Source organism: Heterodontus francisci, chromosome 23 (genome assembly GCF_036365525.1).
Source record: "Heterodontus francisci isolate sHetFra1 chromosome 23, sHetFra1.hap1, whole genome shotgun sequence".
Lineage (NCBI taxonomy): Eukaryota > Metazoa > Chordata > Chondrichthyes > Heterodontiformes > Heterodontidae > Heterodontus > Heterodontus francisci.
In genome coordinates this window covers 51,846,856-51,872,842 of record NC_090393.1, presented here as the reverse complement: position 1 = coordinate 51,872,842, position 25,987 = coordinate 51,846,856, and the positions used below count along the sequence as shown (strand labels likewise).

At 43.0% G+C, this 25,987-nt stretch overlaps 1 protein-coding gene across 2 annotated transcripts in view; it reads right to left on the bottom strand.

The window, feature by feature from the left end:
• bicdl1 (BICD family like cargo adaptor 1) overlaps positions 1-25,987 on the bottom strand; it is a 99,993-nt gene that overhangs the window by 24,502 nt on the left and 49,504 nt on the right. Inside the window, exon 5 of one of the 2 annotated variants that reach the window (XM_068055257.1) lies at positions 6,172-6,351. The exons of the other annotated variant lie outside the window; for it this stretch is intronic. Coding sequence (XP_067911358.1) covers positions 6,172-6,351 — 180 coding nt within the window. The remainder of the gene's footprint in view (positions 1-6,171; positions 6,352-25,987) is intronic. 2 annotated transcript variants of the gene reach the window in all.

The following is a 25,987-nucleotide window of genomic DNA, read 5'->3' as shown; positions in this document are numbered from 1 at the left end:
TGGTAAAATCTAGTCCTATGAGTGAAAGTCTTTGATTGAAGAGGTAGATTTTAAAAAGACATTTAAAGGCACAGAGAGAGAGAGAGAGAGCCAGCAAGTTTAGGGTAAGATTTCCAGAGTTTAGGACCAAAAGAGTTGAATAGTGTGCCACTGATCGTGGAATGGAAGAAGGGGAGAAAATAAGAACTTAAGAAACAGGAGGAGTAGGCCATTTGGCCCCTTGAGCCTCCTTCACCATTCAATGTCATGGCTGATCTGATTGTGGTTTTAACTCCACTTTCCTGCCTGACCCCCATAACCCTTGCCTCCCTTGTAGATCAAAAATCCATCTAACTCAGCCTTGAATGTATTCAATGACCCACCCTCCTCTGCTCTTTGGGGAAGAGAATTCCAAAGCTTAATGACCCTTTGAGAGAAGAAATTCCTCATCTCCATCTGAACAGGAGACCCCTTATTTTGAAACTGTGTCCCCTAGTTCTAATTTCCCCCACAAGGGGAAACATCCTTTCAGCATCTACCTTGTCAAAATCTTATATGTTTCAATAAAATCACCTCTCATTCTTCTAAAATCCAACCTGCTCAACCTATCTCATAAGACAAACCTCTCATCCCAGGAATCAGTCTAGTGAACCTTCTCTGAACTGCTTCCAATGCAAGTTTATCCCTCCTTAAGTCAGGAGACCAAAACTGTATGCAGTACTCTAAGTGCAGTCTCTCAGACACAGAGAGATTAGAGTTAAACTCATGACAGGACATAACTGTAGAGGTAATCACACAGCTAGCGTGATTCAAGGCAACAGAGTGATTGGTAGCTGAGGACGAGGATTTCAAAATCAATGCCTTAGGGTTTAGGGGTCACTGCAGACCAGTGAGGATTGCAGTGATGGGTAAATGAGACTGTGTGTAAGACTGTGGAACTTTGGATGAGATGAAGTTCATGGAGAATGTAGTTTGGGGGTCTGGTGAAGAGGACATTCGAAAAACCAAATCTAGAGATGACAAATTCATAAATTAGGGTCTTGACTGAAATGGACGGCACATAAGAGGTGGAAGTAAAGGGTTTTGGAGGTGACCAGGATGTTGGATTGAGTAGAACACTGAGCTTATAGGCTTTCTAGTCCAGAGATGAATGCCAGTGCCTGTGTATATGTGTGCTCTATCATAATCCAGCAAACCAGGCAGTGAAGGATAGACCTGGAGCCAAACTTCACACACTTTTATAAGCACTTATTTACAGAGATAGACATTAAAAACATGCACCTCCTAACCCAACAATGGCAGTTTCAATCTGTTCCCATTTATAGAAACACTAGTAAATCCCCAGTTAATGTCCAACACCTGCATACAATTAAGTACAATTAACAGATTCCCTCTCTCTCTGAATAAAGATCAGAGTTTGTGTACAATCAAAATTTTAAAACAAATTAAAACAAAGACCTCCATATTCTGTATAAAGCATTATATTGAGAGACACCCTTCCTCTAGGACGCCCAACAATTTCTTCATACATACATTTCTCTCTCTAAAACATTCCAAATGTTGATAACCTGCATCCATCCATTTAATTTTAAGATTTTCTTTTCCTGCAGCATTTGTTTCAAACAAGCAAGGTCAATCTGTAAGGTTCTCTCACTCAATTTTCGCAGAGTGTACGTTATCTCACAAGGAACGATTACCTACATAATATCCACTGTACAGAATCTCACTTAAAATATTTGACAAATAGAATCCCATATCCACTGCCTTCACAAGAGCCAGGTGTTTCAGCAGCTAAAGTACATTTAATAATCCATTTATTTTCTTAGCTTCCCAAGCTAAAAGGACAACATTACCCATTAGAAGGATTATGAGATCAGGTGTACTAGAATACCAATCAGGAAGATTAACACGTGAAGCATTGCTAAAACTGACTAGCTTCATGTTCTTTGGATCACCTAAGAATGCAAACTTAAGTACACATTTAACTTTCTTAATGTTTTATTTTCCCTTAAAACATTCTGCAGCTCAGTGTGTTTCATCATAGTACTGAACTCCAATACATCAAAACTAATATCTGGTCTAGTCTGAGTGCACGAGTTCAACTGACCAATCAAGCTTTGTAATTGCTCTATCTCCTCTTTAGATACATACTGTTTCTGTGATGGCCTAGTATAATTAACCGGGATGGGAGTAACACACTCTGAATAGGATTGTTGATTTAAAGTTATTCCAGACTCTCTCAATATCTAAACCAATATATTTAAAATTCCCAAAAGCCTGACTCCCAACTTTAAATTCTACTCTCATTAAGATATTTCTCAAATTCCACAATATCTTCTTTGGCCTCCTTGTCTCCAGAGACAATGGGTAAGCGCCTGGAGGTGGTCAGTGGTTTGTGAAGCAACGCCCGGAGTGGCTATGAAGGTCAATTTTCGAGTGATAGACTCTTCCACAGGTGCTGCAGATAAAATTGGTTGTCGGGGCTGTTACACAGTTGGCTCTCCCCTTGCGCTTATGTCTTTTTTCCTACCAACTCTCTTCGACTCGCCACACTTTAGCCCCGCCGTTATGGCTGCCCGCCAGCTCTGGCGGACGCTGGCAACTGACTCCCACGACTTGTGATCAATGTCACAGGACTTCATGTTGTGTTTGCAGACATCGTTAAAGCAGAGACATGGACGGCCAGAGGGTCCGATACCAGTGACAAGTTCGCTGTACAATGTGTCCTTGGGGATCCTGCCATCTTCCATGCGGCTCACATGGCCAAGCCATCTCAAGCGCCACTGGCGCAGTAGGGTGTATATGCTGGGGATATTGGCCGCCTCGAGGACTTGTGTTGGAGATACGGTCCTGCCACCTGATGCCAAGGATTCTCCGGAAGCAGCGAAGATGGAATGAATTGAGACGCCGCTCTTGGCTGACACACATTGTCCAGGCCTCGCTGCCGTAGAGCAAGGTACTGAGGACACAGGCTTCATACACTCGGACTTTTGCGTTCAGTGTCAGTGCGCCATTTTCCCACACTCTCTTGGCCAGTCTGGACATAGCAGTGGAAGCCTTTCTCATGCGCTTGTTGATTTCCGCATCGAGAGACAGGTTACTGGTGATAGTTGAGCCTAGGTAGGTGAACTCTTGAACCACAATATCACCCCATATGAAATCATCAATATGCTTCATGAAGATGCCTGAAAATTTTCCTTTATGATACCAATAAAACATTGCGAACCTGCTTTTAGTTGAATACAACCCATTTTCAGCAAAACAAATTTCATTGAAAAATACAATATCCTGGAGGCATCAGCTGCTACATTCAGGCAGTTTTAGAAACACCTCTCTCTGAAATGCATCACCCAGCAGAAATACAGCTTTTGTATCAATTGACCAACACTCCTATGAATATGTGACCAAAAGAGATAAACATCTAAGATTATTTCCCGAAGATCGAGACCATCTGATCAACTACTTCTGCTGTGTCTCCCTTCCACTAGCCCATCTGGCCAAAATTCCTTTAAAGCTCCCCCCTGCCCTAGCCCAGAACTCGCATCTTTCTCTTCTATCTCCCCTTATGCCGTCTCGGAGCTCAACTTGTCCATAAAACCTACCACATGCTCCCTCGACCCAATTCCCACTAAACTGCTGGCCACACAACTTCCCCTCCTGGTCCCCATGTTAGCTGTTGCTAACAGTTCTCTCTCTTCAGGTGTTGTCCCTCTCTCCTTTAAATCTGTCGGCATCACCAGTCTCCTCAAAAAAAAACTTTGACCCACCGTCCTTGCAAACAACCATTCCATCTCCAAACCTCCCTTTCCTCTTCAAAGTCCTTGAGCGTGTTGTCACCTTCCAAATCCATTCCCATCTTTCCCAGAACTTCATAGTTGAATCACTCCAATCAGATTTCCGCCCTGCCACAGTACCAAAACAGCTCTTATCATAGTCATAAATGACATCCTATGTGATTGTGACAAAGTAAATGTTCCTTCCTCATCCTTCTCTACCTATCTGCAGCCTTTGATATGGTTGACCACACCATTCTCCTCCAATGCCTCTCCACTGTCATCCAGCTGGGTGGGGCTGCTCTCATCTGGTTCTATTCTTATCTATCTGATCATAGCCAGAGTAGCACTTGCCAAGGCTTTTCTTCCAGCTCCCGGCCCATTACCTCCGGTGTCCCCCCATTATTGTTGTAGAAAGACTAAATCTGGTCACCAGGTCTACAAAATGTCGAATAAAAATATTTCTCTCTTTGTCCCATAGCTTTAGATCCATGGCACTACCTCGTTAAAGTCACGTACCAATGGAAGGCTTACAATAGGATGTGGCAGTGTCCTCCAATTTTTTTTTTTTAAAAAAAACAGATTTCACACTTCTCACTAATCTTTTCTATTAGCCTCGTGTACTCTATCAACTACACCTGCATCTTTTAACAGGATTTTTAAACTTTGACAAGTAAAGTGAGAAAATTGTCTATAACTTAAGAAAATTTATTTTCTTTGCTCACATTCTCATCACCTGATGCCATTGATACTTATCTAACATTCTGATGAGAAACATCAGCTTTTGTTAAGGGGAAACAATTATGTCCTAACTGGTAAACTGATTTTCCAAAAATAATTGCCTTCTGCTCCATATCAAGTTTCATATATACCTTTTTCCATAAAAGGTTTACTCAACAGCATAGGTATCTCACAAGAGAAGACATCAGCACTTGTAAAATAGCCGGAGTAAGCAATGTTATAAGGATCTACAACTTTAGTGACCTCAATGCATTGTCATCGCCAAACCTAAAGTAAATAGTACTTCTATATTCGTTAACCATGCATCGATCCTCACTACTTAGTGAATCAAGGTAACATTTTAATCATTCTGTCCAACATATATACACAAGCACTATCTGGTACTGACATTTAAAGGAGTCCGTGATTAATACATTCATCACAGGACTAACACTCTTTGTGACCAGTATAATTTGTTCAGATTCATAATGATCTTCATCCTCTTACTCAGAATTCTCTTTATGTGTCAGTTCAAGGACCCGACCTCTTCACTTTGGGCATTTTACTGTATAATGATACTTCAAATCACACCTGAAGCACCTATGAACTGTTCCAGGGCATTCCGAGTATTCATTTGTCCATTATAACTGTTCCAATTTTGTCTTCTCATGTAATAGTCAGATCTGCTAAAGGTGCTTTCATCCTCATTCTGTCTGTCTTCAATCCTTCCATTGTATTGACACCTGTATTCAGTATATCAACTATTTGGAAATCTGTCAATCAGATTTTTGTGGAAAATTTCATTTTGTTCCATGTCAGCTGAAGGCAATTACTATTCCCCCAGGAATTGTTTTTAAGGCAGTAGGCATCTGATCCAATTGGGTCTCCTTCACAGGGAATCGGACACCAGTTAGAACGAGGAGCCTGTCCATATGAGACATCTTAGCACCATTAAATAATTTAAACGCTAGTAAAGATCCAGAAATTCAATTTCCTCAATCTTTTATACAATTTGTTAAAAGTCCATGATATATTCTTCCATGGAATGACCAACCTTGTGTTTTCCGAAATCGATCAAATTCTGACCGTGTCTCAGTCATTTAACAGATCATTTTTCTTGAAGATTTCATCCAGTAACTAATAGGAGCTCCAAATCTTCATTACAATCGAACTGACAGGTATCTATCTTACAAAATACTGAACTTCTGATTTTATTTCTTGGAGGAAGCAACAAAGCCAAGGCATTGTTTCCTCTTTGGTAGGGACATAACCCATGTCCACGTATCCACTTGTCACATGAATCAGAATCCAAGGACATCGGAGGGGAATCATACCCTGACAATTTATACGTTCTTTCTGCCATTTTCCACAATGGCCACTGGGATTTTAGTTTTCTGTCTGAAAATTTTTTGCTTAGTTTCCAACCTTCACCTTTAGGCGATCATCATCTCCTACCATATTATAATCCAGAAAGCCAGGTAGTGAAGGATAGAACTAAAGCCAATCTTTACACACGATTATAAGCATTTATTTACAGAGATACATATTACATGCATGCAGCTCCTAACCCAACAATCACAGTTTCAGTCTGTTTCTATTTATAGGAGCACAAGTGAATCTGTAGTTAATGTCCACCATCTGCATACTATTAAATATAATTAGTATACAATTAACATAGTCTAGCTGTGTATTTGAGTACCTGCTCTCTCTCCTGTTCCAGCTCTTCTGCTTCCATGCTCTGCTCGATTTCGGACAGTAATGACGTACTTGATGGGCTCACACTGTGTAAACTCATCTCCTCGTTCATTTCATCTACTTTCACTTGAAGCTGCCGGTGAGACATGCGTACTTCATGGAGCTCTAGCTGGTTTTGCCGTAGCTATGAAACCAGAGTATGAGGCATAATATTAGAATTTTTCCTGTATAACAAGACGGTCCTCGTTAATATCAAGTCAAGCCAGGCCAGAGATCCAACTTTGCTCTCAGAGGTACTGGAATTTCCCTTATCCCAAAACCAGGACAAGGTTTCAAGAACAAATACATCTTTATAAAGGTATCATGCCTCATGACATATTATAACAAACAAGTGTGCACATCATTAATCATAATTCAACTGATATGGTATGGTGCAATTTCTAGATTTATCATTTGCAGTAAAATTTACTGACTGACTCCTATAATTTTGTATTACTATAACTTTGCATTTTTTGCATAAATTACTGTAACGTTTGCATTTTCTGCAACAGTGAGTACACTTCAAAAGTATTTCACTGGCAATAAGGCGCTTTGGGACATCCTGTGGTTGTGAAAGGTGCTATGTAAATGCAAGCCTTTCTTTTTCTTTATAACAAGTGCAGTAGGCAGTGAAAGTATTGATTAGAACAGATATCACCATCTCCATCACCTAGACCACCTAGTTCCACCTTCATCACATTGCCTACCTCTGCTCATCTGCTGCTGAAACGCTCAGCCATGCCTTTGTTAACTCTAGACTTGACTTTTCCAAAAGCACCCCTGGCTGGCCTCCCAACTTGCACCCTCTGTAAACTTGAGCTCATCCAAAACACTGATGCCTATATCCTATCTCACACCAAGTCCTGTTCAGCTATTACCTCTTCGCTGACATACATTGGTTCCAAGTCTGGCAATGCACGATTTTTAAATTCTTATCCTTGTTTCAAATCCCTCCATTGCCTCATTCCTCAATCATCCCTCCAAGATCACTGTGCTCCTCCAATTCTGTCCTCTTGCACGTCCCCAATTCTCTGCGCTCCACCATTGGCAATCATGCCTTCAGCTGCCCAAGCTCAGGAATTCCCTCCACAAACTTCTCCACATCTCTCTTCACCTTTAGGATGATCCTTAAAACCTATCTTTTTGACTAAACATTTGCTCACCTCTCCTAGTATCTCCTTTTGTGACTGGGTGTCATATTTCTTTTGATAACCACTCATGAAGCACCTTGGGACGTTTTATTACATTAATGGTGCTATATAAATGCAAGTTATGGTGACAAGAAATCACTTGCGCTGCTAATCAATTGGCAGATTATGGATTCTAACCCAAAGACAAATGTGGCCTTGACTATTTGTGCTTACCTGGCTGTGTAGGTTCCCTGTAAGCAGGAATTACGACTGCAAACATGCTCAAGTATAAAACACACCCAGGGGTTAAATTCAATAGCCCTCACGCAGAGATCGCAATGCGCGATTAACCAGTGCTAGTTAATTGCAATGCAGGTAGCATGCCAACCTCGTGCTGCTCGTTCATTTTAACGATTTCAGCATCCAGCCAATGGTACCTGCGCTGGACGGATCAGCAGAGACCAATATCGTGAGTGGCTCGCACCACTTAAAGCTAGCCTGCACTTCTTAAAGGGGAGGTGTATTGTGGCTGGAGCAGGTGTTGGCAGTCATGCAGGAAATGCCTCTGACCTAGGAAATATTGAAATGTGGCACAACATGGGAGATACTCCAAAGTATTTGGATGCTACATTGGAGGCCTTGGTGGAGGAGGTGGAAATTAGGAGAGATGACCTTTATCTGAAGGGGGCCAGGAGGCCCTCCAGATACTGCTCAGAAAGCAGTGGGAGCAGATAGCCAGGGAGGACAATGACAGGAGTCCAGCCCCGAGAACCTGGATACAGTGCCATAAGAAGTTCAAAGGTTTCACAAGTGGTCCAGGTCAATGAATGCATCATTAAATGCCATATCCTACCACCTGCACCTCTAGCTTAAGACACTGCTCAATTCAGCCCCATCACTCATCTACCGACCATCTTTATGGATCAGAACTCATACCCGGCATTCACGTACTTCAATGCACCCTCAGACGCTTAGCACTGCTGCAAACCTCACACCCACAACTCACAGCTTGCACATGCAGCCAGCTATTCAACCATGACAGCCACATTATCCAAACTGATTGCACAACACTCACTGACACATTTCCCTCTCTGCTGCAGGACAAGGTGGCGCACAATCGGAGGCAGTAGAAGCTAACCAAAAGGGGACAAGTGTGCTTGCATTTTTCTGAACTTGCTGTACTCTGTCCTCTCAGGTCTAACCCTGACATTGTGATCAAACCCACTGTCATGGGTGGTGCTGTTGTTGTCTGGCGCACCAACCTCTACATTGAGAGTCAATTCTCAGACACTTCTTCCTGCCTACCCCTGGACCATGACCCCACCACCGAACATCAAGCCACTGTCTCCAGGACTGTCAGTAACCTCATCTCCTCTGTAGATCTCTCCTCTGTAGATCTTTCCTCTACAGCTTCCAACTTCATAGTCCGGCAACCCCGGACAACCCGCTTCGACCTCCTTCCCAAAATCTACTAACAGGACTGTCCCGGCAGACCCATCGTTTCAGCCTGTTCCTGTGCCACCAAACTTATTTCCTCCCATCTTGATTCTATTTTTTCTCCCCACTTATATCCATGGCTCTTCTGATGCTCTACGTCATTTTGACAGTTTCCAGGCCCTAACCACCTGCTCTCTACTATGGACGTCCAATCTCTCTACAGCTTCATCCCCTACCAGGACAGTCTGAGGGCTCTCCCCGTCGTCCTTGAACAGAGGCCCAACCAGTTCCCATCCACCACCTGGTTGAACTTGTTCTCACATTGAACAACTTCTCCTTCAACTCCACTCACTTCCTCCAAATAAAAGAGGTTGTGATGAGTACCCCCATGAGTCCTAGTTATGCCTGTCTTTTTGCGGGGTATGTTGAACATTTCTTGTTCCATTCCTACTCAGTAACGTATCAGTGCGGTTTCCTGCTCTCGCCCCGAACTGGCAAACTTCATCAACTTTGCTTCCAATTTCCATCCTTCTCTCACCTTTACATGGTCCATCTTCGACACTTCCCTTACCTTCCTTGACTTCTCTGTCACCATCTCTGGGGATAGGCTGCCCACTAGTATTTATTATCGGCTCACTGACTCCAACAGCTACACTTCTTCACACCCTGCCTCCTGTAAGGACTTCATTCCATTCTCCAAGTTTCTCCATCTCTGACAAATCTGTTCTGATGATGTAACCTTCCACAACAGCGCCTCCGATATGTCTTCCCTTTTCCTAAACCAAGGATTCCACCCCCCCACCCCCCCACTGTGGTTGACAGGGCCCTCGACCGCGCCTGATCCATTTCCCACACTTCTGCCCTCACCCCTTCCCCTCCCTCCCAGAATGACGACAGGGCTCCCCTTGTCCTCACTTTCCACCCCACCAGCCTCCACATCCAAAGGATCATCCTCCACGATTTCTGCCACCTCCAGTGGATGCCACTATAAAACACATCTTCCCCTCCCCTGTCAGCATTCCAAAGGGACTGTTCCGTCTGTGACACTCTGGCCCACGCCTCCATCACCCCCGACACCTCATTCCTGTCCCACTGCACCATTCCATACAATCGCAGGAGGTGCAATACCTGCCCTTTTACCTCCTCTCTCCTCACCATCCAAGGCCCAAAACATTCCTTCCAGGTGAAGCAGCGATTTACTCGTACTTCTTTCAATGTAGTATACTGTATTCACTGCTCAGTGTGGTCGCCTCTACACTGGAGAGACCAAATGCAGATTGGGTGACTGCTTTGCGGAACACCTCCGCTCGGTCCGCAAGCATGACCCCGAGCTTCCGGTTGCTTGCCATTTCAACAGCCCTTTCGCCCCCCCATTCCCCACTCCGCTCTCATGCCCACATCTCTGTCTTGGGCCTGCTGTAGTGTTCCAGTGAACATCAACGCAAGTGTGAGGAGCAGCACCTGATCTTCTGATTAGGCTGTCTGCAGCTTCCTGGACTCAATATTGATTTTAGACCATGAGCCCCTTTTTTTTGATAATTAATTTTTATTTTATTTATTTTAATATTTATTTTCTTTTTTATTATTTATTTTTCAACATCTGTCATTTAATCTCTCACCCCTCTGTCCTATCACAGTCCTGCCTTCTTGTTCTTCTTTCCCCCCCTGCCCCCCTTACATTTGCTCAAAGACTGTTACATTTCTGACTTTTGCCAGTTCTGATGAAGGGTTACAGACCTGAAACGTTATCTCTGTTTCTCGCTACACAGATGCTGCCAGACCTGCTGAGTACTTCCGGCACTTTCTGTTCTCATTTCAGAGTTCCAGCATCCGCAGTGTCTTGCTCTTATTTCCTCTAATTTTTCTTGGTTCTGCGGCCTATTTGTTGCACTGCGGGGTACCTTCCAGGTTGCTGCATGACCATGCATGCGTGTAGCTTATGAGGAACAATGGTGACTATCTTATACTGGGGGCCTTTAGTTTTACTCTTCCCCACAAATGGAAACACTCTCTGTCTACTCAAAGCCTTTCATATTAGATCGCTCCTCCTCAGCCTTCTTAAATAGACTCAGCCTGTTCATTCTTAGCTGATAAGTACAACCTCACAGTTCTGCTTTTAACCTTGTAAATCTTTTTGCACCCTCTCCAGCGCCTCTATATTTTCATCATATTGTGACCAGGACTGTACATAGTACTCCAAGTATGGTTCAACCACAGTTCAATACAAGTTTAGCAATAATTTCTCTACTTTTCAATCTATCCCTCTAGAAATAAACCCTAGAGCTTGGTTTGCTTTTTTACATGGCCTTGTTAACCTGTGTCACCACTTTTGGTGTTTTGTCTATTTGCAGTCCCAGATTCCTTTGCTCTTCTACCCCATTTTGACTATTGGCCAAGTAATAAGTGAACTCCTTATTTTTCTTACCAAAATGTAATAACTCACACTTATCTATGTTGAAGTTAATTTGCCTATTTGCCCATTCTGTAAACATATTAATGCCTTCTTGTAATTTGCTGCAGCGCTGTTCAGTATTGACCATCATCCCACCCCCTCAATTTGGTGTCATCCACAAGTTTAGAAATTGTATTTTTAATTCGGAAGTCTAACTCGTTAATATAAATTTTGAGCAACAATGTTCCCAGCACGGTTCCTGTGGGACCCCACTTCCCATCTTCAGCAATTATGAATACCTCCTTAATCTCTCCTACTTGCACCTAATCTGCACTTTCGGTCTTGCAGCCAGCGTACCCAAGTTACAACCGTCTCTTTAGTAGCATGTGCTTCTATTTCCAAGAAGTTGGTTATGTGGCATTTTATGAAATGCCTTTTGAAATTCCATATATACATCTACTATACTACCTTCATCAACCCTCTGTTACTTCTTTGAAGTCTTCCTAATGCATCTGTGTCCTTTTTCAGGTGGGAGACCACAACTGTACACTATACTATGGACTGGACTCACCAATGACTTGCACAAAGTCAGGATAACTTGCTCTGACTTGTAGTCCCGTTATCCAGATGTATTCCAATACTCGATTTACCATACTAGATGCATTCAGGGTACAAGCAATGATCAGTTCCAAATCCTTTTCCTTTTTGGCTTTTGCCACGTTGCCCCAATCATACTTTCTCCCTGAAATTCTATTCATGTTACCCTGTATGAGGGGAGACATTTGGATGGATCCTAGTCTGGTTAGGCTTGTCTAGTCCCACATTTCCACTGCTTACTTAAAGTAGTAATCTTTTCATATAAAGGATATTATACCAAGGCAGTACTCAGTCAGAGTGCTGCTTAAAGAGGAAAATTACAAGTTTGATTCCCCATACAGGTCATACATAATTTGGAAGGCAACCCTTTCACATTGTTGACTTGGTTAATTTAGTTACTTTTCTTTATTTGGATAGATCACTTTTCTCAAGTTTTCAGTGGAATTACCCATTTTGGTGAAACATGTGATGCACAGCCTCCACAATTCCCCAGCCTATCTCAAAATAGGGCCCCTTCACGAAACTCCCCAAAAATTCTAGTTGTGTCGCCACTCTAAGAGCAGGGTGGGGAGGAGGGCATTTGTTGAATCCTGACAGATGCCCAATCCCATGAACCTATTTTAAAACGGGTTGCTTTTATATGTATATTTACAGTTACTCCACGGACATTAGCCTACATTTATATCCAGATAAAAAAAATCCACCTGCCCTTTCTCAGCCCTTATATCTACTTACTTGCATGTACACATGCAGACACACAGACAAATCCAAGAATATAGGCATACCCATTCACTCACCTTTCTCTGAAGTCTAGGTCCTTTTTCAGGACCTGATCAACAATTTTGTGACCCTCCCCCATATCCCTCTGCTCATTGGATCAGGAAGTGGTCCAATTTCCTTTTGAATATTCCCACAAAAGCATTATTTACTGGACTAAATGGTTCTAAATTATTCCAAAATTTGCTATGTTTGTTGGAAGATAGTTTTTATGCTCATAGTTGCTTCAGATCATTATTGTTTCCTCTGGTTCTCTATCAATGTTATTGAATTGCTCATTTTTTTGGAAACTTGAACCATATATTGCTAGAACCTTATTTTCAAAGAAAATAGATCCACTTTCCTCAGCCTCTTCTCATAGCTTGATGATTCAAAACTTGCAATCATCATTTTTTTCACCGAATCCTTTAACTATTACTATATCTTATGAGTATGCTGATTGCATATGTGAATCCACTAATGTTTTACTGGGTGTCAGTAGCCTTCCTTAGCTAACATTGTATCGATCCACTTCAATATCTTCCTTTGGAACTGCTATCTCATCCAGAACAATAGTTTTCAGGGTTTGGTCACTTTTAGAGCAACTTTCTTTTTTGACTCGCCTGCATTAATGTTGCTCTGTAACACTTGACATCTTACCCATTAACGAGTAGATCACCTGTGCTGTTGTTCACAGACAAAAATAATATACTTGCAAAATATTAAACAATGTTAAAATATTAAAATAATTTATTTCCTGCATTTTGTGCATTTTATTTGCTCTCCAAAACAAATCATTTTAAATCTCTAATATTTGGCTTGTTCGCCTTGGTTTACTTTTGTACTCAACTGAATTCATCTTTTATGATGATTGTGTTCTGTTTAAAGTCTGTTTACTTCTACAAAATTCTCATCTTTGTGTTTAATATTCAGGGATGAAATTTAGGTCGCACGGCGGTGGGCGTAAACTATGGCGGTCCGCCCGTGTGGAATGTTCGTTGCGGAGCCACCGCAATATTAAATGCGGCGGCTGATTTAAACTGCTGGGGTAGACCGCAGACCACCGCCACCCCCCATCCCCCCGGTGACGTAGAGGGGTGGGCGGTCCGTCCTGGCAACGGTGTCAGGTGCCACTGCACAGGCGCTAACAGCATTTTTAAAGGGCTTCGAGCCCCACATAACAGTTTAAATTTTAAAAGAGAAATTGTATTAAAACTTATTTAAAATAATTAAATTCCATCCCAATAACCATACCATTCATTCCTTGCCCTCTTCCCCTGCCCCCAAAATACTTACCTTGTGTAGCTGACCTTCCCCAACCCCCCCTTCCGAAGTTCATAAACTTTTAACTTCACCCCTTCCCACTATCCCCTCCATGAATCAAGTTAGTTTGATCCCACTCCTCCCACCACCCTTACCGCACTGAAATACTTACCCGCTCCCCCCTCCCCACTAGTGTCCCACATTGGATCTCCGAACGGAGAATAGGGGGCCAGCCCTTCTCGGGGTCAAGGCCCATGGTGGGCCTCTCCTGGAGGCATTTTCCAGCCACCACCCACCCCCCCCCCACCCCACAACACCGACATCGGGGGTCTGTAAAATTCACCCATCTGTGTGCATGTTTTAAAACTACATACGTGGCCCTTAACAAGATAAGCTGTGATTAAATTGGATTGCTTGATAATAATAAAAATTCAATCAGGATGTATATTCATTTAAGAACAGAAACAAGAAAAAAATAAAGGAAGTGAGTGAGTGATGAAGGCTATACAACGTTGGGGAGGGGGAGGGGGAGCTCAGTGAGTGAATGATAAAGTCCATGGATTGTGGATGAGTAAATGGAGTGAAGAGGAGGAGAAAGGAATGAGAAGTACTGGAGCAGAAAGTTAGAGGGCCAGAGTTCACATGGGAAATTGACAGAAGAGGAACTGATATCTGGGGGGAGGGGGTTTTGCCTTATATGGAGATATTTGACTGAGTACAGCCTGAAATCAGGGGCGTAGACTTGGGAGCATGGGACAGGTGGGTTGGAGTTTGCTTACACTAACACATGCACACATACGCGCGCACACACACGCTCAAGAATACAGAACACCCATTCAACAAGTGACAAAGTGTGGAACTTGGAGCTTCTGTGGGGTAGGAGGAAGAGACACCACACAGGGACAACTGAGGCCATGTAATGGTTTCTGAATTATGTTGCCTCAGTCTCTCGCTACAATCATGCACTTTGTACATGCATTGTGATAGAGGCTAGCCACGTGATAGTGCATGGCAGCTCTAAGATGTTATCAGTTTGTATCAGAATGGAAACTCTTCCAAGACCTTGGTGTTGGGAACTTGTTGTATCTTGTCTGATTGCAATGGTGTGGCCAGGAGTACTTAGAGAATAGGGAGGGTAAGTGAAAGAGGGTATGCCTTTCTGAATTGTATATTTACTCTCAAGGCAATTGTATCTCAGGATTTTTTGTGCTGGAAGATGACTGGGGAGAAAGTTTTGTACAATATATTGGTGAATAATGAAAGTAGAAAATAGCCTATTGGAAAAGTGAAACAAGAGACTAAGCACTTAACCAATGAAGTAAAAACTGCCAGACAATCTGACGCACACATGAAATCTACTTTATTAAAGTTTGATGTGCATCTGTAATATTCTATATGACCGTATACTGTTGAATCTCTAACATTGCTTGGTGTATGCCACATATGAACCAGATTGTTGGGGTAAATTTTCATTCGCTATTATAGCTCTCCACTCCATCCTGGGCATTTTATCCACTCTCCCAGAATTATGCCTCCTCCAAGTTCCCTTCCCCTGTTTAGTGTTCTAGTTTTCTTTGGTTTCATCCTTTCCGTGCCTGTCCTGACTGCTCCTTCCCCCACTGTCTAATCTTGCACTCTGGTTGCAAAACATGGTTGACAACCTCAGACCTGAGAACTCTCACTCATTGAAGCTGCTAACAGCTTGGGCATCCACTGGTTTTATTCTAAAATAAACAGCATCTTAAAATTCTCATTATCTAAAGCCATTTGTGATTCATCTATGATTCATTGGCAGACTCTCCATATAGATCTCTATTTTTATTCCTTTTCTCTGAACATCCTGCTTTCTCACACTAAATCTAGCATCATTTTCCTATCTCCTGCTGTTTCCATTTCCTGCTGTTGCCCAAACTGGAAAATTTCAGCAGCTTTGCTTCCAACTTCCACCCTTCCCTCTGACTCGTCTCTGTCGCCACTTCTGGGGATAGGTTATCAGCACTATCCACTGTAAGCCCACTAACTCCCACAATGACCTTGACTGCAGTTCCTCCCACCCCACTTCCTTTTTGGACTCCATTCCATTCTCCCAGTTTCTCTGCCTCATCTGTTCAGATGATGCCACCTTCCACACCAGTGCTTCCAATATGTCTTCCTTTTTCCCTCAACTGCAAATTCCCTTCCACCGTGGTGGACAGGGCCCTTGACCGTGTCCGTTTCATTTCCCACTCTACTGCTCTCACCCTTTCCCCTCTCCGCCAGAACCACAATAGGGCTCCCCCTTCTCGTTTTCTACTCAACTACCCTCCACATTCAACGGATCGTCCTTTCCCACTTCTGCCACCTCCAGCATGATGCCACCACATCTCCCCCTCCCTACATTCTGCGATACCCTGATCCACTCCTTGATCACCCCCAAAACATGGAACCTTCCCGTCCAAGTGCAGGAGATGCAATACTGAACTTTTTCCCTCCTCCTTTCCCACCATCCAAGCCCCAAACACTCCTTCCTCCAGGTTAAACAGTATACTGTATTCGCTGCTCACGATTGGGTCTCCTCTACACTAGGGAGGCCAAATGCAGATTAAGTGACCACTTTGCAGAACAGCTCTGTCATTTTAATTCTGCTGCCCACTCCCACTTTGACCTCTCTGTCCTCAGCCTTCTGTACTGTTACAATGATGGCCAACATAAGCTTGAAGAACAGAACCTTTTGACAAGGCACTGTACAGTCTTCGGGTCTCAACATTTTCAGATCATAACTTCTGCCATTTTTTTGGATGGCAGCTCTTAGTAATGATTCTGCTAGTCCCTTTCACGCTTGCTCCAGACCCATCTTTTGTTTCTTTACATGTCCTACTACCATCTCCTTTTGCCTTGCACCATCACTTTTATCATTTAATTTCTCCTGCCTGCAACCCTATCACAGAGCATCACTTTTGTTCTTTGCCCCTCACCCTTATCTCTTCCTCTGTACTTGCTTAAAACTGGTTACATCATTAGCTTTGAACAGTTCCGACAAAAGGACATCAAACTGAAACGTTAACGGTTTGTCTCTCCATAGATGCTGCTTGACCTGCTGAGTATTTCCAGCATTTTCTGTTTTATATCACTATTAATAGCTTCATCAGGATTAAACTTAAACATTGTAAACAAGACTGAGGAGCAACATTTCTACTAAGCTGAGTGGGTGCCTGGTTGTGCAGCGCAGGGGACTAACAGGCCATGTGCAAGCAGAGGTCCCTTTAAGATGCACGTATGATCAGCATTCTTAAAGAGACTGCATTGTGCAATAAACTGAAGGGATATTAGAAGGAACATTGCTGAGGAGTGACTCCTGGTGCATGTCACTGGTCACGGCTATTAATTGTATATTAATTGCCTACATATCGGAGCAGACTGAAATGGTCATTAGGTTTGGAGGGGAATGTTTGTAATGTGTATCTCTGCAGATAAAAGCTTATATGATGTAAAGATTACGCTCTAGCTCTATCATTTGTAGGAAACCAAGGGTGCCTTATAAAATTTCTTAGCTTAAGATAAAATGTATAAGCAGGACATACTATAAACTAATGTCAAGGTAGAGAAATTACCGTAAGTAACATCAAGCTTCAAACCACGTGCGCCAGACAAAAGACCTTGCAAATTTGAACTATGTGTTGGCTGAAAACAAAATGTTTGGGGGCTGCTAGAGATAAGTGACTGAAGGAATGTACTGATACTCAGATGATAAATGAAGTCGTAATAGGGTACATGTCCTGAATCACCATAGGGATGAGTATGACTGGACACTAGGAGGGGGTAACTGGATAAGAAACAAGATAAAAGAGACCCTCCCAATTGAGTGCACGCAGCGGAGAAGACAAGAAACAAAACAAAGGGAAAATCCCAGAGACCAAAGCTGCAAGAGAAGATGTGCACTCCCCGTCCAGGACTAACAGGGGAAGTATGTAGCCCACATTAGACTGTAAACTGCTGCCCGAGTTTGTTTCAGTTTGAGTAATCAACTTGTTCAGATTTTGTCTCAATAAAGTAGCTTCACGACTGAACATTTTGCTATGCCTGAACCTGTTGTGAGTAAGGGGTTAACTCTTTACAGTTTACAGATTAGTTTACATAAAAGCTTATGACTTATGTACAGATTAGGCTCCAGCTCTATCCTTCACCGCCTGGCTTCCTAGAGTAGAACATGGTAGTAGATGATGGCTGCCTAAAAGTGAAGGTTGGAAACGAAGAAAAATGTTTTCAGACATAAAACTAAAATCCTGGTGGCCATTGTGGAAAATGGCAGACAGCAAGTTGGGGATATGATTACCCTCCAATGTTCTTGTAGTCTGAAGCATATGACTAGTGGAAGAATGAAGTGGATTTGTGGATACTGGTTACATCCTGACCAAAGAGGAAACAAGATATGGCTTTGGCTTTGTCACTGCCTACAGGAAGTAAAATCAGAAGTAAGCATTTTGTGAAACGGCTACCCATCAGTTAGAAAGTGATGGAGCCTTGGACCTTCTATTGGAATTACTGGATGAAATCTTCAAGAAAAATGATCTGTTATAGACCCATGAGAATTGGTCAGAATGTGATAATTTTGAAAAACAGCTCATCATTCCATCGAAGAAAATATCGTCATGAATACAGCAGCTGAGTGTCCTTTGAGCAATGGTCTTTGCGAAAGGAATCATGCTTTGATCGATGAAATGGTGCACAACATTTTAGCTGATCAACCAGACTGCAAATGGACAACTGCCCAAGCAAGGCAGTTCATACAAAGAGTTCTCTCCAGATGGTTGGAGGATACAGGTCCTTCTCAATTAGTCCATGGGTGAAATCCCAAATTGCCTTCTGTTCTATGTGCTAGTCCTCCTGCCCTGGAAGGTACTACAATTTGTTCAATTATTTTCTGCCCATTTGCTTTGCATGCAGGGAGACAGACTTTTTAATCAAAGCTGAGGTCTGAGAGGAAATCTGTACAGCATTGAAGCATCGTATTAGACTATCCAGACAGAATTCAATTCAGCCAATTTGGTATGCGATAAAAGAGAGGGAATGGAAAGGCCTTAGTAAGGTAATAAGTTGTGATGCTAAGACAATACTTACCAAACACAGCAATCAAACAGTTAAGGTTCATTCCTCATGATCAATCGGAATTAATTATAAAATCTCAAACTCTGAATAGCTGATTGAAGTAAACAAGGCATTTTGTACCTCAAGTGCTAATGTGTTTTGTGATGAGTATCCTGAGGAACGGAATGTGGTGGATCAAGGGTTGGATAGTGTTAATGTGAGTGATCATGACACACGACAGAGCTATCAAATCAACAGGCCAATTACCAGAGTGGACACTCAGGTGACATATATTCCAGAGAGGTCTAATGAATGGAGGGATGCAGGGCTACGGTGAAATGGCAGGGGAGTGGGACTAGCTGAGTGTCTCTTTCAGAGAGCCAGCATGGACACGATGGGCCAAATGGCTTCCTTCTGTGCTATTAACCATTCTATGATTCTAATTGTGGTACATGCAGGAAAAGCTACAGGTAAGTTTAAATATTCAGGATGATGGCGAAGAAATGAGGTTCATTGACTGACAGAATGAGGTGAAAGAGTGGACAGTAAGAAAAGGCAGTGCTAGTAGTGAGAGGGGCGCTAGAAGTGACTCGCATCAGAAAACAATTAACTGGAAAAGAACCTCTGATAGTGCAAGAGGGAGATCTCGCTGTAGTAGTCCCGATAGACATAGAAGTGGAAGTGAAAGTAGAAGCCGTAGCTCGAATACATTAGTCAACAAAATAAAGACCACAAAACAGTCACGAAACAGAACTAGAAGTCGTCATAATCTTTGGTGGCTGCCATTAAACTTGAGGATAAACTATTACGAGAGGCAAAACAAAGGGAATTAGATAGTTGGACAGTTTGCAGTTTATTCTGAGGTACCAGATAAGGGTCAACCAGCCTCGTCACATGGGTGGATTTGTACTGAAATGTCTTTGCGGATGAGCCTTATAAAGCAAAAGCGAGGCTATTTGCTCATGGTTTTGAAGAGCAACAGGGTGATATAGATAAAAGCAAAATACTGCAGATGCTGAAAATCTGAAATAAAAACAGGAAATGCTGGAAATACTCAGCAAGTCTGGCAGCATCCGTGGAGAGAGAAGTAGATGTTAGCGTGGACTATTCCACAGATGAAAAAGTAATCTTAAATATCTTTTTAGCTCTTTTGGCCACATATTCATGGGAGCATAGATCAATCAACATAAAAGTTGCATTTCTGCAGGATGATACTTTTCAGAGAGTTGTTTCTGCAACTGCCCCAAAAGGCAGCAGATGCAGAAGGAAACTGAAAACTAAACAATGCATCTATGGTCTGAATGATGCTTCCGGGGTGTAGTACTTTCTCGTGAGATCTATTATGCTGAAAATAGAAGCAAAAAAATGCTGGGAATCTGAAATAAAAAGAGTGCTGGATACACCCAGCAGGTCTGGCAGCATCTGTGCAGAGAGAAGCAGATTAACATTTCAGGTCATGACCCTTCATCAGAACTGGATGTTAACTTTGATTCTCTCTCCAAAGATGCTGCCTGACCTACAGCATGGCAATCAGACCCAAACCCGATGGGACCCGATAACATGTGTCGGGTTCGGGTTGGGTCGCACTTCCGAGTCCGGCATTCAGGCTCGGGGCGGGCCAGGCTGGACACACTATCACCACCTCCGTTAAGTGGCTCCAATGTTAATGTACATTTTGGACTAGAAAGACTGTTTAGTTACAGTTTTTTTAAGCTTGTGCAGATAAGCAACAAAGTGAAAAACGGAAAGTAGGTTAAACTGATGGTTGGGTCGGCTGCGGGAAAAAATGAAAAGACTCGGGCTCAGGTCGGGTTTCATTTGCAGACCTGAGCTGGCCATCAGCCTGACCTGCTGTGTATTCCAAGCACTGTTTTTATTGCTGAAAATAGGTTATGTTCAACGAAAAGCAGCTCGCACAGTATTTTATTGGTATCATAAAGGAAAACTTTCAGGCTTCTTCATGATGCATGATGATGATTTCTTATGGGATGATGGTGTGGAATTTGAGAAATATCTTATTAATAAGATTACAGTAGAATTTAACATTGAGAGTCAGGCTCACAGGACTTTTAAATATATTGATTTAAATATTAAACAAAGTAAGTCTGAAATAACTTTAAATCAACAATCCTATTTAGAGTGTGTTAGTCCCATCCTGGTTAATCATACTGGGTCATCACAGAAAGATGATTTTATATCTGATGAAGAGACAAAGCATTTACAAAGCTTGATTGGTCAGTTGAACTTAACATTGAGAGTCAGGCTCACAGGACTTTTAAATATATTGATTTAAATATTAAACAAAGTAAGTCTGAAATAACTTTAAATCAACAATCCTATTTAGAGTGTGTTAGTCCCATCCTGGTTAATCATACTGGGTCATCACAGAAAGATGATTTTATATCTGATGAAGAGACAAAGCATTTACAAAGCTTGATTGGTCAGTTGAACTGGTTGGGCACTCAGACTAGACCAGATACTACTTTTGATGTACTGGAGTTAAGTACTACAATGAAACACCCTAAAGTAGAGAATTTTCAAAAACAAATAAAACATTAATAAAATTAAACCTGGATAAATGCGCATGTTAGTTCTCCTCCTTGGGTGACCCAAAGAACATGAACTCAATTTTTAGCAATGCTTCACATGCTAATTTTACTGATGGGTGTTCTAGTGCAGCTGGTTTCATAATATTTCTTAAAGGGTGAGAATGGGAAATGTTGTCCTTTAGCTTGCGAATCTAAGAAAATACAAAAAGGTTTGTTAGAAGTAATCTGGCTGCTGAAACACTGGCTATGGAATTCAATTTGTCAAATATTTTAAGTGAGATTCTATACAATTGGCGTAGAGGTGTGCAAAGGAAACCCAACCCAAGTCCGAATGCTGGACCTGGAAGCCCGACCCGACCCAAACCCGACGTATGCCGTCGGATGTAATGACTTTGATGTAATCACTACCCATGTACTGATGTAAAGGCCTGATCCGACGACATGTGTCGGGTTGGGTTTTTTTATTTAGAGATACAGCACTGAAACAGGCCCTTCGGTCCACCGAGTCCCCAACAACCACCCACTTATATTAATCCTAAATTAATCCCATATTCCCTACCACATCCCTACACTAGGGGCAATTTACAATGGCCAATTTACCTATCAACCTGCAAGTCTTTGGCTGAGAGGGGAAACCGGAGCACCCAGCGGAAACCCACGCGGTCACAGGGAGAACTTGCAAACTCCGCACAGGCAGTACCCAGAACTGAACCCGCGTCGCTGGAGCTGTGAGGCTGCGGTGCTAACCACTGTGCCGCCCACTATACATTGGGTCGGACTTCCAGGTCCGGAATTCAGGCTCATGTCAGGTTTCCTTTGCATACCTCTAAATTGGCGCACCAAAAATAGTATACCCATTTAATGTTTTGTAGCTAATTGTGAAATAATGTATACTCCAGGAAAATTGAGTGAGAAAAGGTTACAGATTGACCTTGCTGGCTTGAAACAAATGCTGGTGGATGCAAGTCATCAACTGTCTGTTTCACTGAAAGAAATGCATGTAAAAAAATAATGGTCAGGGATCCTAGAGGAGGGGTGTCTCGCATGTAATGATTTGTACAGAATATGGAGGTTTTTTGATTTACTTTTTTTTTTAATTTTTGGTTGTACATATCAAGTCTAATTTTTATTTAAAGAGAGGGAGAGGGAATCTTAATTGTATATTAATTGAGTGTTTAATTGTATGCTGGTGGCAGGCATTAACCAGGGATTCACTTGTGCTTCTATATGTAGGAGCTGACTAAAACTGTGGTTGTTGGGTTCGGAGGAACAATTTACATATAGCCCCTTTAATGTAATAAAACATCCCAAGGTGCTTCACAGGAACATCATAAAACAAAGTATGACAATGAGCCACGTAAGGAGATATTAGGTCAGATGGCCAAAAGCTTGGTCAAAGAGGTAGGTTTTAAGGAAAGTCTTATAGGAGGAAAGTGAGGTGGAGAGGTGTAGGTGTATTCCAGAGCTTGGGGCCTAGGCAACTGAAGGCATGGCGACCAATGGGGTAACGATTGAAATCAGGGATGCACAAAAGGCCAGAACTAGAGGAACGCAGATATAAGATAATAAATCAGAGCAGGAGTAGGCCAATCAGCCCCTCGAGCCTGCTCAGCTATTCAATAAGATCATGGCTGATCTGATTGTGGCCTTAACTCCACTTTCCTGCCTGCACCCCCTAATACCCGCCGCCCCCCGCCCCTCAATAACCTTTGACTCCCTTGTAGATCAGAAGTGTGTCTAACTCAGCCTCCACTGCTCTCCGTGGAAGAGAATTCCAAAGATTAATGATTCTCAGAGAAGAAATTCCTCCTCATTTCCATCTTAAAAGGGAGACCCCAATTTTGAAACGGTTCCCTCTAGTTCCGGATTCCCCCACAAGGAGAAATATCCTCTCAACATTCACCCTGTCAAGTCCCCCTCAGAATCTTATATGTTTCATATCTCAAAGGGTTGTGTGGCTGAAGGAGAGATAGGGAGGGGCGAGGCGATGGAGGGATTTGAAAACAAGGATGAGAATTTTAAAGTCAAGATGTTGCTTGACCGGGAGCCAAACGTAGCTCAGTGAGCACAGGGAATGGGACTTGGTGCGACTTAAGACACAGGCAGCAGAGTTTTGCATGACCTCAAGTTTATGGACAGTAGAATGTGGGAGACCGGCCCACAGTGCATTGGAATGGTCAAGTCTGGAGGTAATGCAAGCATGAATGAGGGTTTTAGCAGCAGATGAGCTGAAACGGAGGGGGGAGGTGGTGGGGGAAGTTGGGCGATGTTACGGAGGTGGAAATAAGCGTCTTAGTGATGGCATGAATATGAGGTTTGGAAGCTCATGTCAGGGTCAAATGTGACACCAAGGTTGTGAACAGACTGGCTTAATCTCAGACTGTTGCCAGGGAGAAGGATGGAGTTGGTAGCTAGGGAACAGAGTTTGGAGCAGGGACTGAAAACAATGGCTTCAGTCTTCCCAATACTTAATTGGAAGAAATCGCTGCTCAACCAGTACTGGATGTTGGATAAGCAGTCTGATAATTTAAAAGTGGAACAGTTGAGAGAAGTGGTGGCAAGGTAGAACGGAGTGTCATTAGTACACATGTGAAAACTAATGCTGTACTTTCAGATGATGTTTCTGAAGGTCAGAACGTAAACGAGAAATAGGAGGTGACCATGGATAGATCTTTGGGGAACACCGGAGTCAACGGTGCAGCAGGAAGAGAAGCCACTGCAAGTGATTCTCTGGCTATGGTTATATAGATTAGGATAGAACCAGGTGAGAGCAGTCCCACCCAGCTGGACGACAGTGGAGAGGCGTTGGAGGAGGATGGTGTGGTCAACTGTGTCAAAGGCTGCAGATAGGTAGAGAAGAACGAGGAGGGAAAGTCACCTTTGTCACAGTCACAGGGGATATAATTTGTGACTTTGATAAAGAGAGTTTCGGTACGTTGACTGGGGCAGGAACCTGATTGGAGAGATTATTTTTTATTCATTTCATGGGATATGGGCATCGCTGGCAAGACCAGCATTTGTTGCCCATCCCTAATTGCCCTTGAGAAGGTGGCAGTGAGCTGCCTTCTTGAACTACTGCAGTTCATCTGGTGGAGGTGCTGTTAGGGAGCTCCGGGATTTTGATCCAGCGACAGTGAAGGAACGACCATTTATTTCCAAGTCAGGCGTGTGGCTTGGAGGGGAACTTGCAGGTGGTGAGGTTCCCACATATCTGCTGCCCTCCTCATTCTAGGTGGAAGAGGTCATGGGTTTGGAACGACCTGCGATGCATCATGTATATGGTACACACTGCAGCCACTGTGCTTCAGTGGTGGAGGGAGTGAATGTTTAAGGTGGTGGATCGGATGCCAATCAAGTGGATGCTTTATCCTGGATGGTGTTGAGTTTCCTGAGTGTTGTTGGAGCAGCACTCATCCAGGCAAAACATGAAGTTCCAGAAAAGATGGGAATGGATTTGAAGGCCACAACATGTTCAAGGGCTTTGGATAGGAAAGGGAAGTTGGAGATAGGACGGTAGTTTGCAAGGGTGGTGGGGTCAGGATTTTTTTTTTATTAAAAGGAGAGGGAGTGAGAGGTGGGTCTCATGGACAAGAGGAACTCAGAGACGGTATGGAGGAAGATAGGAGAGAAAAAAAGAGAAAGATGCAAGCTCAGGGCTAGGACAGGGGGGAGCATTATAGGAAGTTTAGCCAGATGGGCAAAGGGAGGGATGTGGCAGAAACAGCTGATCGGATGTTGTAGTGACAAAAGTCCATGAGCTTCTCACACTTACAGTTGGAGGGGAGGGTGGAGGAGACAGAGCAGAGGGTTTTAAGAAGACAGTTTGCAGTAAATAAAAGCAGGGGATTATCTTTACATTCCAAGATGATCCTGGAATAGTGAACAGTTTTAGCAGACAAGAGCAGGACCCAATGGTGTTTTAAGTGGTCCAGCCAGATCTGGCAGTGGATGGAAAAACCAGTTGTCCTTTCAAGTTTGTGTCCCGTGGAATTAAAGGAGTGGCGATGAGGGCCATACCGTGGTAAGGGTGAGAGATTAATCTTTTTAATAACAATAAAAGCTAATAAAGTGTGTAAAGATTAGGCTCCAGTTCTATCCTTCACCGCCTGGCTTTTATTTATTTAGAGATACAGCACTGAAACAGGCCCTTCGGCCCACCGAGTCTGTGCCGATCAACAACCACCCATTTACACTAATCCTACATTAATCCCATATTCTCTACCACATCCCCACCATTCTCCTACTACCTACCTACACTAGGGGCAATTTACAATGGCCAATTTACCTATCAACCTGCAAGTCTTTGGCTGTGGGAGGAAACCAGAGCACCTGGCGGAAACCCACGCAGTCACAGGGAGAACTTGCAAACTCCACACAGGCAATATCCAGAACTGAACCTGCGTCACTGTGCCGCCCATCAACAGCTACCCAGTTTGATCAATGCTAATAGTTCTCTTTTGTGTGGAACTAAATCAAATGTTGTTGGAAGTCAACGGCCCTGTGTAGGATACTGGTAGAGCCCCAGCCTTCAACAAAGTACCCAAGTCTTTTCTTGAGGACTTTCTACCCCAGATGCCTCTTTTTCTTTAGGAG